General features: G+C 39.2%; 2 protein-coding genes across 2 annotated transcripts; both read right to left on the bottom strand.

Moving 5' to 3' along the window:
- Positions 1 to 262: 262 nt before the first annotated feature.
- On the bottom strand, positions 263 to 1,746 carry LOC103957534 (probable sarcosine oxidase). Its single transcript, XM_009369713.3, has one exon. It carries the CDS (start codon positions 1,620 to 1,622, stop codon positions 417 to 419), a length of 1,206 nt encoding a protein of 401 aa, XP_009367988.2. The 5' UTR covers positions 1,623 to 1,746; the 3' UTR covers positions 263 to 416.
- A 5,659-nt stretch (positions 1,747 to 7,405) lies between these two features.
- LOC103953593 (trifunctional UDP-glucose 4,6-dehydratase/UDP-4-keto-6-deoxy-D-glucose 3,5-epimerase/UDP-4-keto-L-rhamnose-reductase RHM1-like) lies at positions 7,406 to 9,879 on the bottom strand. The gene is made up of 2 exons (XM_009365353.3): positions 8,165 to 9,879; positions 7,406 to 7,984 (listed from the first exon to the last, which is right to left on the bottom strand). The coding sequence occupies exons 1-2, from the start codon at positions 9,701 to 9,703 to the stop codon at positions 7,541 to 7,543; spliced, it is 1,983 nt and encodes a 660-aa protein (XP_009363628.2). The 5' UTR covers positions 9,704 to 9,879; the 3' UTR covers positions 7,406 to 7,540.
- Between the last annotated feature and the right edge of the window lie 5,595 nt (positions 9,880 to 15,474).

The raw sequence follows: 15,474 nt of genomic DNA, 5'->3' as shown, positions 1-15,474 counted from the left end.
GGACCAATGCTCACGGGTTTTTGGTTTAGAGACCAAGCCTCTCATCGGGTCAAAGTTCAGACAAATGCTCTCTTTCGAAAATTAGGTATTTTTTTGATCGGTTTTAATCATACCTATGTACCATGATACTACTTTGAATCTCACCAATTTTCCTTCTTTTTAACAATTAATTGTTTAACCCGTTAACATCGTCGCTATGCTCAAACAAAAAGAAAATCAGTTTTTTACTTTATATAAAACACAGGAATATAAATATTCGCTCTGGTCAAACAAAAAGAAAATTAGTTTTCTACTTTTTACAAAACACAGGAATATTTCTGTTGAACACAAAAAAACACAAACAGCTGTTGCATGAGCAACCATAACGCATCACGACAAGAAAGGAACGGTAACATGCAGAGGATTGTTACATAGATTTACAGAAAGTGTTTGGCATTGCCTTTGGGATTCTCTTGAAACCTTGCTATCCTAAAGTGCTTTAGCTCCACTCCTTGGGCCTCCCCAGTAAGCGCAAGGTCAGCCAAAATCCTCCCCACCACCGGTGACATCTTGAACCCGTGACCCGAAAATCCCCCGCCCACCACCACATCCTTCCCAAACTCCCCACCCAAGAAATCAATCACAAAATCCTCATCCGGGGTCATTGAGTACATGCACAACTGCGTAGCCACCAACCCGCCGGAGTCAACTACGCCAGAGAACCTCCCCTCTATCCACTCCTTCAACGGAGCCAGCGGGTTCCCGGGACCCCAAGGCCTCTTATCCGGGTCACACGGGTACCCGCCATGCACGGCGACCTTGATCAAACCGGGATACTCCAAAGAAGGTGTCCCATAAATGTAAGGGTTCCCGTAGCTAGCAAACGTTGGGAAGTCACCTCCAATGGCAAAACCACCCTCGTGCCCCTCCTTAATCCGCCAGTAACACACGGTGGTCTCCAGCGGCTGTATCGGCAGTTCGACCCCACCAACCGTTTTAACTAACTTTGTCGTCCACGCGCCAACCGTCACCACACACTTCTTCCCCCAAAACCTCTCCCCGTTTGCTGTGCACACCCAAACCCCTCCTCTCACCCTATCTCTCTCCACACCCTTCACCTCCATGTTATCCCTCAAAACGGCGCCGTTCTGCAAAGCGAGCGTTTGAAACATGGACACCGCCTTGGTGGGTTTAATAACCCCGCCGTGCTTTGTCACCACACCCACCCAATCCTCCGGAATCATAACCCGACCCGAAAACTCCTGATCCAGCTGGTCCCTGTTCATGACCCTAAACGCGACAGAATTTTTCCGACAGCTCTCGACGACGGCGTGGAGAACCTTGTCGTTCGCCGGAGCCATGTCCAGTTGGTGGGCTTTGAAGTAGACATTGTAGCCGATCTCGGATTCCGCTTGCTGCCAGAGCTTGTAAGACTCGAGGACCAGCGGAGTGTAGTAGTCCTCCGGGTAAGTGGCGCGAATCGTGCGGGACTCGCCGTGGGAGGAGCCGCGGTGGTGGAGGAAGTCGAATTGCTCGAGGAGGAGGGTTTTTTGGCCGCGTTTGGCGGTCTGGTAGGCGGTGGAGCTCCCCATGATGCCAGCTCCGACTACGATGACGTCGTACTCGTCGCCGGAATATTCCATTTCTGGGAAATTGTCAGGCGGTTGTGGGGAAGGAGGAAGAGGACAAAGGCGATTGTGGGAGTTTTGGGATTTGGTTGGCTAGGTGCTCTGGATCTCTGACTTGTGAGAGTGAGTGCGAGTGAGTGTGCGAGCTCGTTTTTAACGTGAGGATTTGGTGAAACCCGCCAAATATTTTCTCTGAATTTCGAGATTGCCACTGATTGATTTTGGTGAGAGTAAATTATACTTTTTGCTGTAAATTGTAAGCATTGACTTGGAATTTAACCAACAAAAAATAGAAACCAACAATTTTTTATGTACAGTTAGGCATACATGTGTGGATGGAGAATATGATTTCATATCAGTCATATGATAAAATAATATATAATTAATAAATGATAATTTTCATGTTTAATATTACCGAAGTTTTTTATGATAATATCTAACACCTAGTAATAGGTACTTAAGTTTTGACAATATCGATGATGTTGGGGGTAGACCATGTTAGGGCTGTAAAGTTTAGCATGGTATGAGAGCATATTGTTCTTTTTGCACGTCCATGGATGGAATTTGCCTCCTTAAGTTGAGCTTTCAAAAAATTGTGCTAGCTCCAGCTTCAGGATATCGAATGATTATGTTCTTGAAAAATTGTTTTGTCTCCAGTCCCTGAATGATGATCGGACTGTCAAATAGTTGTATTAGCTCAGGTATATAATGACTTGACCAATTCTTGATGTGGGAATTTGTTTCCCCTGTAACCCCATGTGGTGCCACTCGTGAGGTGGCATGTTGGAGAATATGATTCCACATCGGTCATATGACAAAATAATATACAACTAACATATGAGAATTCCCACCCTTAATATCACTGAGACATTTTGTGATAAAATCCAACATCTAGAATAGGTGGTTAAGGTGAAACAATATCGGTGATGTTGGTGTTTGACCAAATTGGGCCTATAAAGTTTATCATGTGTGATTTTATTTACATAATTGATTTGTTTTTATTCAAATCTAAATCTAATTTAACCAAAATTGAGAAAAATTTGAACTTGAGTGCAGAAGGAAGAGCACATTGCTCGAGCCAACGTGGCTTCTCCCATGTTTGAAACTTATCTTGTGATGATGATGAAAAGGTTCCTTTCTCAAGCTTAATTAATATCAAATTTCTCTTGACCTAGTTGTGGAATTTTTGATACAAGTGATATTTAGGAATAGAGAATTGAACCTAGAACCTCGAGGGCATGGATAAATGATTTTAACTATTTTGAGTTACAAACTTCTCATACTAAATGGACATTTTATCTCAGAAAACCTCCTGACATCATAAGGAGAGTCACAAATTTGATGTGCATGGAAGGAAGGTCACTTCTCCCATGTAGAAAACCGTATTTAATCAGCAATTCCTAACACAAAACTTTGAATTTGTTTGAGATATTGGAAAAGTGTTTACATTTGGGTTTTAACTAATTTATAAAGAAATTGGGTAGTTAGTCTCTCTATTGTTTGTTTATACCTTCTAAAAAAGAAATAGAGAAAATCACTTATGCACCAAACCTTTGAGTCCTAGTCCACTCAAGGGAGAAAATTTAGTCTACTTAAAAAAGTAACTAAGTTGATTACAATGATATTTAATACCTAATTTCGTTATTAGCACTCTTCAATTTCTATCTTACGTTTTTCGAGTGCATAATGACATCCTTGATATAGTATAAAAAGTAGATATGCTCACTTAACACTATCCCAATGAAGATTGAATTTGGTAAAATGATTTCATTTTTTATATCATGGGCAGAGACTTGTGCTTGAAAAGAGAGTTCAGCCATTCGGAACCCCTAAACAAGTCAGCTTTGTCACTGTATTATTGTATGGTTGGTAATTGGTTTGGGTGATGGAATATTTTGTTGTCTTCTCTTCTGTCACGATCCATTATCTCCTGGTACAATTCTTTCTTTTCTCTAATGCCGAGCTTCACATGGTGCTGTAGAAAGCTAATGTTCATGATCAAATATATGTAAAATACATGCCACTTGTACATATTGAAAGACAATGGAAAGCCAACTTCTTGTTGATTTGAGAGTTGATGTCATTTTTCATTACTTCATAATTTTATATAGACAATTGACGCAAAGATGATTGATGAACTTTTGTTCCTTTTGTTTTTGGAATAATTAGACTCTTCGAATAATTGGAAGAAATATTTGTAATATATACACATGGAATGTAATGTGTCAAACACTCATAAAATTCGATAATTTATTATTGTAGGATTTGAGAATGAAACGCACTTAGTGGTCATTACAGTGGTTTGTTCTGATTCTAGAAAACAAAGAGAATAATGTGTAAAAGCAACCAACGTATTACAAATGACACTTATAATATAACAAAATTTGATAGTATTTTTACAATGGGTAAAATTTTTATCCTATGTTTGATACAAGAAAAATTTATATGAAAGGAGTATATATGCGCTTGATAGATTAATTTTTTTCTTTCTTTCTTACAAGTGTCTAACATGCTGCTTTGAAATTAGATTAGTAGTTAAACTCACAGCCTAAAGGCAGGAAGTATGAAAAGTAAAAAGAAAGGAGTGGACAACCATATTTTGAACCCCAGCCCCAAAAGAACCAAACTCGTATCAAATTGGCATGTTCCTCAGTGAATGTGATTAAAATGTACATTAATTAAAAAAAACTAAGTACATAAGTACTTCCAGAATGGAGTTTATGGCTTCTCATATTTAAAAGCACTCAAATGCATGAAATCCAAAAAAGCCAGAGAGAAAAAGCTCCAGAGGACTGATGGTTAGGCGGCAGCCCCACCTCTTCTCTCCTCCCACCTTTCTCCTCATCTCTCTCTCTCTCTCATGTCCCCCTCCCTTCTGGCTATTTTTGCTCCACCTCTCCAAAGATGGTGGCCTGCCCCCATCTCTCCAAAGATGGTGGTTTTCCACAATCTTCGACTGTCAGTGTTTGTGGTCCTGAGCAAGGTTTCAATTTGGGAACTTCATTTCTCTTTCTTTTGGTTATCATCCAAACTCTCTCTATTTCTTGCTATTGCGTACCAAATTCCCATGAGCCTCAAATGAACCACTCAACCCATACTACAAATCCAGCCCTGAAGACTTTTTTTTTCCTTGTGTCACCCTTAATTAATAGAGGAAATTAGGACGCCTCCGTCCTCCACCAATAATATATAAGTGGTTTTCCCTTCTAATATTATATGTGCTGTACTTAAATCACATCAGGGCATATCTAAACGTGCAGTTTTCATTAATTTGCTAGGTAGGAATTTTTTTGGACAAAGAGAATAAGTGTATTCGCCCATAAAAATGTAGTCAAATCACATGAGGGCATAACTCAAGATAGATATTATATCTTGGGTAGCTAGTTTGAGAGAGGAGGGAAATGGTAACGGTTTGAAGTGAAATGGACAAACAATTGTTCTATAAGAAAATAGACAGCGAGTTAAATTGAACTCCTTTCTTCATAAACTTGAAAGATTTAATAGTCTATGGCTCTCGCATATGAAAAAAATATATCGAGTAAATGAAAGAAAAATATGAAGATGAACAAATAAATATAAGAAATCTACACCTCTAGTCTCAAACGCAACCAAATGCGGTTCAAGTCTTCTTGTTGCGATCAAAGACATTTTTATGACTGAATCTTTAATCGAAAGCAATTCGGGGAACTCTTTCTTCAGCTTTGAAGCATCCAATTCATTGTTGCTCCTTTCCACTTGAACTTTGGATCAATGTAATCCCTGAACATCTCTAGGGTCTCGTTGCGGCTTATGACTCCTGGGTTGGTGAAATTCCATATTCCTCTGCAGTTCCTCCGAGCCATCTCAATGGAGATCGGTAGGAGCTCATCGAGCACTGTCATGCCGTTGGGAATGTTCACAACCTTATCGTAGCGTGCTATCTTCATGACGGAGTTTCTAGGGTTGCTGAGGGTCTGATGATATTGGCATTCTCACTTAGAGGGTGCCCACATTGTCATATTCCCTCAATAATTCTCTTGCGAAGTATCTCCTTTCTTTCCCACGAAGATCGGTGAAAATCTCGGCAAATACTATGAAATCGGAAGCTGAAATGACGTCGTGGTTGTGTTGGCGTATAGACGACGGCGGAAAAGAAGAGACTGCGGCAGAGAAACGGCGTTTAGGATTTGAGAGAGAGAGAGTGGAGGTGAAGAGTGTGAGTTTTAGGACGGTGTAGTTAAATTAAGATTTGATAGGATATTAATAGATTTTCAAATACGGACATATTCAATTAGAATTTTAAAATGAATTTTAAAAGTTTTTCATCAACCAATTACGATGGTTAGATGAATCGGTTTAAACTAAAACCACACTTGATTGTGTGCGACTTTCCAAATTCTTAGTACTGGCTTAATCCAAATTCTTCGAGGTTCTAGCTTAATTAAGTTTGTGGGCGATTACCATCTTTGAAACCACGTTGCAAACTTAATTAATTAATGGTTTCTTCATTAACTTCTCCTCAATGAATGATTACAATGGTTAGTAGATATACACTGGCCACAACATCGTTGTTGGCCCCAACATGCCTCACCCCGGGCTCTACTCTTTCTTAAGTCTTTTTTTTTTTTTTTTAATTATTCCCAAATAGTAGGAAAGGTGTTAGAAAAATTCATGTAATAAACTGATTTGCACAATGTAAAACATTGATTCTGCGCAATGTAATATACTGATTATGCCCAGTGTTATACATTGATTATGCCCAATACACTGATTCTGCACAATGTAATTGTCACATCTCGGTCTGGACCCCCACCACATTGTGGGCTCGATTCTGCCGTAGCATGATATTGTCCGCTTTGGGCCCTGACCACGCCCTCATGGTTTTGTTTCTGGGAACTCACACGAGAACTTCCCAGTGGGTCCAACATCCCACATCTCCTAGGGATGAAGATCATGTAAGCCTTATATGTATATTCCTATCTCTACCTAACACAAGGCCTTTTTTTTACGAACTCACTAGCTTCTGGTTCCGTCGGAACTTCGAAGTTAAGTGATTTTCGGGCGAGAGCATTCGCATGATGGGTGACCCACTGGAAGTTCTCGTGTGAGTTCCCAGAAACAAAACCATGAGGGCATGGTCAGGGCCCAAAGCGGACAATATCGTGCTATGGTGGAGTCGAGCTCGGGATGTGGTGAGGGCCCAGGCCGGGATGTAACAATTTGGTATTAGAGCCAATCCCTAGCCTGAAGTGTGCCGACGACGACGTTGGGCCCCTAAGGGGGTGGATTGAAACATCCCACATTGCCCAGGGGTGAGGATCTTGTAAGCCTTATATGTATATTCCCATCTCTATCTAGCATGAGGTCCTTTGGGAACTCATTGGCTTTTGGTTCCATCGGAACTTCGAAGTTAAGCGAGTTTGGGGCGAGAGCATTCCCAGGATGGGTGACTCACTAGGAAGTTCTCGTTTGAGTTCCCAGAAACAAAATTGTGAGGGCGTGGTCGGAGCCCAAATAGGACAATATCGTGCTACGGTAGAGTCAAGCCCGAATGTGGTGGAAGCCCGAGATGTGGTGGAGGTCTGAACCGGGATGTGACAATAATACACTGATTACATTAATAGTTTCGGTACCCCCTCCCCTTAATAATAATAAAAAAATTTAAATAGAAAATAAACAGCAAATTAAATCGAACTCCTGGCTTTGTAAACTTGAAAGACTTAATAGTTTATGGTAGTTTCGAAGCCCCCTCCCCTTAATAATAATAAAAATTTTAAAATATAAAATAGACAGCAAATTAAATTGAACTCTTGTCTTCGTAAACTTGAAAGATTTAATAGTTTATGGCTCTCGTTTACGAAAAATTCTATCAAGTAAATGAAAGAAAAATATGAAGATGAAAAAGTAAATATAAGAAATCTACACACCTCGTCTCTAACACGACCAAATGCTGTTCAATTCTTCTTGATGGGCTCAAAGACATATTTTATGATTGAGTCTTTGATCGAAAGCAATTCGGGGAACTCTTTCTTCAGCTTTGAAGCATCCAATTCATTGTTGCTCCTTGGCGCGACAATCAACTTGGCCTGTTCTTCTAGGTCAAAATTTTGCCACTTGAACTTTGGATCAATGTAATCCCTATACATCTCTAGGATCTCGTTGTGGCATATGACTCCTGGGTTGGTGAAGTTCCATATTCCTCTGCAGTTCCTCCGAGCCATCTCTATGGAGATCGGTAGGAGCTCATCGAGGACTGTCATGCTGTTGGGAATGTTCACAACCTTGTCGTAGCGTGCTATCTTTGTGATGAAGTTTCTAGGGTTGCTGAGGTCTGATGATATTGGCATTCTCACTCTGAGGGTGCACACATTGTCATATTCCTTCAACAGCTCCTCCACCTGCAAATAATTTGACATTTAAAGACTAATTTCAGTATTAAATTTCTTGCACCACAGGGCTCCACAACCAGTAGAAGTGCACATGATTTTAAAAAAAATAAATTGAACATTTGGTAATGTAGCATATATACCATGACTTTTTGAATAAAAATCAACGAAAAAAGTTGAAAATTGTGTTACCATGGCTTTGGTCTTCGAATAGAAGGAACCGGTGAAATTAGGGTAGTCCTCCTCCTTGAATCCAATACCAGATCCTAGGGGATGCTCCTTGTCATACTCAAAAATGCATCCGGTCGCAAAATTCATCATCAACAGACCTTGATCCTTGCAAACATCAGCCAAATTAAGCGTGCCAACTACATTAGTCCGAATTGTTAGCGCCTTGTGAGATTCGCACCAATCAACGTTCGGCCGACCTGTAACTCCAGCAGCATTGAACACATGGGTTGGTTGTACTCTTGTGATGTCCTCCAGCAGAGACTTCCTATCCTCAAGTCGTCCCTTCCCATACTCAAATTCAATTCCTTCACCCTTACAAAGCTTCCCCAAGAACCCTCCAATCCATCCAGTCCTTCCATATATCAAAAACTTCAATTCAGAACTATTGCTACCCTCACTGCATGTTCTCGACAGCCTTGTGAACCCATATTCGAAGAACCAAGAATCATCATTCGGTCGGCTAATCACTGCGAAACTCGGGTGTGGGTGAAGTGCAGCAGACACATCACCCCACCAATCCGCGTGCTTCGTGTACCATTGTGTCGTCAGCTTGAGCCCTTCCTCCCAACTAGTCCTCACATCCCACCCTAGCTTTTTCAATTTTTGATCATCCAAAAAGTACCTTTGGTCATTGAAAGGCCTATCATGCACAAAAGTTATAGCTTCCTTTGAATTCAAACCAATCATTTTGCAAATATCTTCTGCCACGTTCAAAACTGACCTCTCTTTTTTGGTGCCAATGTTGTAAACATGTCCTATCACTCCCTTGTGAAGTATCACATCAAATGCCTCAGCCACGTCATCACAATACAAATAGCTTCTCACATTTGATCCATTCCCATGGATTGGTAATTTCTCACCTTTCATTGCAAGAAGGCTAAATTTTGGGATAAGCTTTTCTGGATACTGGTGGGGTCCGTACACATTGTTGCTTCTAGTTGTTATTGTTGGCAATCCATAGGATCTGTGGTATGCCATGACCAACATTTCAGCCCCAGCTTTTGTGGCTGAGTAAGGGTTTGTAGGGAGGAGCTGAGAGGCCTCAGGGTTTCCAATATTGGTCTCCATATCCGTCTCTCCATAAACTTCATCAGTACTCACATGAATGAAGCGTTTCACTCGCTGCGTGACCTTGCATGCTTCGAGGAGGACGTGAGTGCCGTAGACATTGTTGTTGGTGAACTCGAACGAGTTTCCGAACGAATTGTCCACGTGGGTTTGTGCGGCGAAGTGCATTATGGTGTCGATCTCATCGGCAATCAGGAGATGGTTTATGAGATCAGCACAGGCAATGTCTCCCTTGACAAACTTGAAATTCGGGGAGGAACGACAAGGCCTGAGGTTCTTGAAGCTAGAGCAGTAGTCTATCTTGTCAAGAGCAACGATTTTGTAGCTGGGATAGTTTTTTATTAGGCGATTGGTCACGTGGCTGCCTATGAATCCTGCTGCTCCTGTTATGAGGATGTTCTTTGGTGCATATGGCGTACCTTCAGATTCCATGTTTATAGCCCTCTCAGTTGGTTATTCTTCTGCAACCGCTGAACCGAATATTCAAAAACACAATGAAATAAATTAGGCCATAAGACCATTAGTACCATACCAATACAAACATGTTATATGCCTGACACAATATTTTAAAATGCAGATCCGAAAACGCTTTACTTAGGACGAGTCTAGGAGTGCCTTCATATAAAGCATTTTTGCTCATAAACGTTTTTTTTTAAGAATACTTATGTAGGAATGATTATACTCATAAATGTTTGTGCTAGAAGTGACTCTACAAGAAATATGTCGAATTTTTATAGAAAAATTCAAGTGTTACTCTAGAAAGCATTTCTACAACCCAACATTTTAAGTTTTTAGGTAGTCAAAAGCAGATTGTACGAAGAAAATATCTTAGTGCTTCATGAAAATGCACATAGAAGGCTTAGTGAATGCTTCTCCCGACAGTTATTCAAAATGTTTTTATAAACCAAAAACACTGTTACCTCAGTCTAGCTAGACTCAAAGTTAAGAAATAAGAATCCAATGTCAATCTTCTTAATTAAACGCCAGACTTATCTCTACCATCAAATTAAGTAACGCAATCGATTGGCATTGTCTGATCAAGATTGGTTTGGATATATTATACAACAACAATCGTTTCTAAAAAAATTCAAACCTATTGAGTAGTTTCCGTTAAAATATGTGAAAACACACACTAAAAAAATTGCAGAAGTGATTGAATTTCACATAGAGAAACTTACAAATGATCAGAAATAGCAGGTAGGAAGATTATCCATGAACACTAAAATCTCCAGAGCAAAGAATAGAGAGCAAATTAACAAATGGATTAATGAGGAAACAAAACCATGGCAGCAGATTAGAGAATAGAGATGCGTAACGGCCGCTAGAGCTCTCTCTTGGACTTTGACTCTCTCTTACTAGGCTACAGTCCATGTCACGTGGTGCTTGATGCGCACAGTGTTGCAGTAAACAGTTAAGGGTTTTATCCTAATCCAGCTTTAGGTGGAATATGAATAAAAAAACAATAAAACTTTATCACCAAAAAGAAAATTTCAAATTCACAAAGTAATCAACTAGTTAAGGAAATATTTTTGAGAATTTTAATGAAACGCGTCTGGTATTGTTTATTTTTAACTAAAATGACATTTTTATCTTAAAAAATCATTCTTTGTACTATTCACTTACACTTTTATTTTGTCATTTTCATTACAACTAAAATTTTTTAGGATTTTTCGTTAGTTTTCCTAATATTTTTATACTTTTGTTTTGCCCTTCCGAACTCCTACCTTTGAACCATCACAGGATGATCCAGTGGTTGGGACGAATTCTAGCTAGGAACGTAATCCACACGGCATGTCTTGAGTTCAATTCCTGGCCTTAGTGAATCACACAATGGTGGCCAGCGAGAGGCTAAACTGGTTCTATGAGTCTTCTCGGCAGTGGACTGTAGTGGTGAAACCACTTGCTGGTCTCCTTTTTAAAGAAAAAAAATAACTCCTACCTTTGTCCCCGATTCTCGCGATGGGCTCTTTCAATACACATGATTAGACTAGAATGAATAACCTACTAAATTAAAGACAAGCCTGAAAGGAGAAATTATAAAATTATGACACCTAGGAATAGAATTATGAATTACACATTAAGAAAACTTATCAATTTCAAAATTTTTTTGGGGAATTGTTATTAGCACTCCAAAAATCTCATTTAGCACTTCAAACTTTCTATAGTTGGAAAAAAAAATACACTTTTGAGGAGTGTAGAATGAGATTTTTGAAGTGCTAATAATAATTCTCTTTCTTTTAAAATAAATAGATTAGAAGGGATAAATTAGGTCAAGAGCTGTGGCCTGCCCGGCCAAGACACAAAAGGATGGGACCAAGTGGGGGGTGAGGGTTACCGAAATGTAGGGGAATGAGCTTGAATGAGATTTATCGTGTGTGAGATTGAGAGTCGTAAGGGTTGGTCCAGCCATCAGGAGTCAATACTTTCTTGTGCCAAGGTGAAGAAACTAAATGTGTTGGTCCAGCCGTCAGGAGTCAATACTTTGTTGTGCCAAGGAATTAACTGATAAGGTTATACTATTGTGGTGACGTTTTATGCTAATGAAATAAACATTATGTGTAAGGTTTATTTATATGTCTTATTTCATTAGCACATGGTGTTACAACGACGTTGTACTTATGCCATATAAGTCGTTTTTCATTTTAAGATGGAAAAATTACGTGATGATATGTCGACATAATTTAATAGAAGATGTGATGAATTGAATAATTGATGGTGGACTTTGTTAGAACATGGCTTGATTTGTCTTTATTTAACTGCTTCATTAAACGCATAATGATGCCATCACCAGTCTTATACAGTTTAAACTTCGTTCATTACTATTATCGTCAATTTTCATGATGAGGGCCAATTACATAATATCAGGGTGATCTCCTCTCCGTGATTTTGTTTAGTTGTTAAATAAATGTGGTAGTTAGGCATGATTTAGGCAAATAAATTCTTTTTCGAGTTGAGTCAAGTTTATTGTAAAATAAAAACATTGAAGGTTGTGGGTGGTGGAATGTTTTCATAAGATATTTTTCTCAACTCACAGCGTCCTGTGTTCAAACCTCTTTTTCTTCTTTTATAATGTAGTTTAAAGACTACACTTAGAACGCAAGGAATTTGTAGTTTAAATAATTAGTAACGTTTATCTTTGTACTTGAGCTATAAGTTCATTGTGCAAAATTATTGTAATTAAAAGAACCATTTAGTTTTAGGATGAAACATAAGGGCAAGTTTATAATCGTGCATTGAACAAGGCTTTAGAAAGGTGGAGGTAGAGACTGTTGCTAAGGGGATGGTGGTGGACATGTCTGTTGAGGGGGAAATTTCAGAATTATCGGTCGGTGGAAGAATATTTACGATAATCTATGGTGTTCAAGTTTTCTCCTCGGATGCCTTAGACCCGTTCTCCCGCATTTCGCACAAGAATGCGTTGAGGAATTCTTCTTCCGAAGTCACGGGTCTATTTTGCCGAGTTTCTTAGAAAAATAATGAGTCATCGGCGAATAAAATATGAGAGATTAGAGGACCACTTCTGCTTAAGTTGATTCCCTGCAATAAACAATTGTTAGTAGCATAAGTTACACTCCTTGATAGCACTTCACTTACAAGTAGGAAGAGATAAGGGAAGAGGGGATCCCCTTGTCTCAACCCTCTTGTGGGATTAAAGCCATTAATCACTAAAGACAACGAAGCCGTTGTAATACAACTCATCACCAGCCCCATCCATCTTGGCTTAAACCCCATTCTCATCAAATTTTCCTCGACAAAATCCCATTCAACCCGGTCGTATGCCTTATTCATGTCGAGCTTCAACCCCAACTCAAAACAATTGCTCCTCCTTTTTAATCTCCGGTAGTGAAAAACTTCATGGGCTATAAGGATGTTATCTTGAATTTGTCTGTCAGGAACAAAAGAATTTGTTTTCCAAAGAGCACTGAGTCGAGAAATAATCTCCAACTCCCTGACCAAACAGATATTCTGATTACATGGCATCTCATCCAACTCTCCCAAGAGAGTGTTGATTTGGGTTCTGTTTTTGAACTTTTCCTTGCTTCACTTCGTCAAGTTTCGTCTACAATGATGTAAACATGAACTCCACTTGTTCAGATTAGAGTGTCCAGTTCCTTCATCCCAACTAGAAACAGTAATCTCCTCACATTCTGCATCAGATAACCATTGAGCTTCAAATTTGAAAGTTTTTTAGGTTTTTTCTGAACGTGAGAGAGTATCCAAAATAAGAGGGCAGTGATCGGACTCTGGTGCAATGGGTGACATTTGTATCTGGCCACTTTTCCACCCAGCTACCACTCACCAAACCTCTATCCAATCTTTCTTGGAGAACAATGTCACCATCCTCCCTTTTGACCCATGTAAAACTTGGACCCTTGAAACCCATACGCATCACTGAATTCCAAAAACAGGGCTTCTCTTCATCATAAGGAGGGCCATAAAAGAAGAAGCATCCAGCTGCCCACCCTTCTAAAATACAATTCACAGAAACATCATGAAGATTCTTTGAAGTCGAAAGCACTTCAACACTGATATCAGGTTTCCACCATAGGCTTAGACCACCAGCCACACCAATAGGGTCTGCATTGATACCCCGATGAAAACCCGTACTTTTTCTCAGCAGATTCATGTTATGGCTATTTTGCTTGGTCTCCATCAAAAAAACCATAGAGGGATTATGAGAGTGAATCAGCTCTCGTAACGTAGAAACTGTCAAGGCTCTCCTAGAATTTGACAGTTCCATGCAAGTTGAATCATGACGTCCGTGTGGCTGCAAGGGGCCAGCCACCGCAACCCAGGAGGTGGGTACATTCCTCCTCACCCAAAGCTTTGATTCTCCCTTCAACATTTTGCAACTGTTCAGAGGCAACAATTTCCACCTCCCTTAGGTTTCCTTCATCAACCAAAGGTAGAGAAAGAGGGGTTAGCTGGTTTCTTTCCTCCTCCAGGTCCTGGCCAACTTTTTCCCCGGCTTGACCCGCTCTGGATTCTGGCAAGCCGAGCTGGGCCACAAAAGCATGGATTAATAGCTCCTTTCTTTGTTTTCTTATTTGACTTGCATACTTCAGGGATCTGGTGCCTCTTGCCCGTCGAATTTTCCAAAAAAACCCAATGATCCATTTAGCGCACCAGGCCCATGTTCCAAAGTAGCGTTGGGTTCAGGTTGGCTTACAAATGGATGTTGTAGGTTTGGTTCAGAGGTATCAGGTCAAGGGATGTTTGGGTTCTTTTGTCTTATCCTTTGAGAGAGGAATTGATTACTGTCACGTTATCAGTGTCGTGGTGATAAAAAACATGGATTGATCAAGTCAAATTGCTCCTGTATTTCAATTACTTTAGATACTAATCAAAATTCAATATTCAAAAGAAAAGTATTATTGATACTTCAAAAATCTTCTTTTACATTCCTCTCATAAATGTATTTCTCTTTTTAAATATAAAAAATTTAAAGTTTAGAATGAGAATTTTAGAATGCCAATAATAATTCGTTATTCAAAATTAAATATAGAGAAGAAAGGGAAAAGTAAAATATGACTAAGTCATACGTGATCTATTCAAAGTTTCAAACTCTTCTTGAAGCTTTGTCCATCGATAACTAAATGACAAGGGTGCTCAATTTTCTCGACGTTTGACGCCCCACGCAGGCTGCGGACAGTTCTTTTTTTTTTTTTTTTTTTTTTGGTCAATACGGACGGTTCTAATAAATAGAACCATGTTTGTAATTGTAATTTTTTTTTTAAATGGTAAGTAATTTAGGAAAAAAAGATAACTGATTCATAAATAAAAGATTTAACAGTTGTGAAAATTGAACTTAACAATTAAAATACTTGTAAAATTGAGTGTTACACAGCATTGAAGCCAAAGTTCAATATTTTTGTCTATTTATCGGTGTACCTGTTATCCACTTACTCGTGTGATTAACGTATTTAATAGCTTTTTAACCAAAATAGTTCATAAGGCATAATCATTAGTGGTATATGTTAGATTGAAGGAGCCTAGGAGCTTCGAACTCACGCTGGAATGCAAGTGGAGAGGTTGATTTGACAAAAATACTTCAATTTAACAGAAATTTTTCACAAAATGACCAAAATGATTGACGGTGAACAATCTTATAGATTACTTCTATCAATTTTAAATCTCACAAACCAAAATAATGAATTATGTAAATTTTAGATATCATTTTAAACTAAAAAGTCTATTTTAAT

Source organism: the organism of the source record quoted next, unplaced genomic scaffold (assembly GCF_019419815.1).
Source record: "Pyrus x bretschneideri cultivar Hongxiangsu unplaced genomic scaffold, Pyrus_bretschneideri_v1 Contig1, whole genome shotgun sequence".
NCBI lineage: Eukaryota > Viridiplantae > Streptophyta > Magnoliopsida > Rosales > Rosaceae > Pyrus > Pyrus x bretschneideri.
The sequence above is the reverse complement of the archived record's forward strand: the minus strand, read 5'-3'. Positions and strand labels throughout refer to the sequence as shown.

Bases quoted from the DNA above. Each gene is read 5' to 3' on its own strand.
- LOC103953593 (XM_009365353.3), bottom strand. From the start codon at position 9,703: ATGGAATCTGAAGGTACGCCATATGCACCAAAGAACATCCTCATAACA. The intron at 7,985-8,164 runs GTAACACAATTT...AATTATTTGCAG, and splicing joins ATTCGAAGACCAAAGCCATG to GTGGAGGAGCTGTTGAAGGA.
- LOC103957534 (XM_009369713.3), bottom strand. From the start codon at position 1,622: ATGGAATATTCCGGCGACGAGTACGACGTCATCGTAGTCGGAGCTGGC.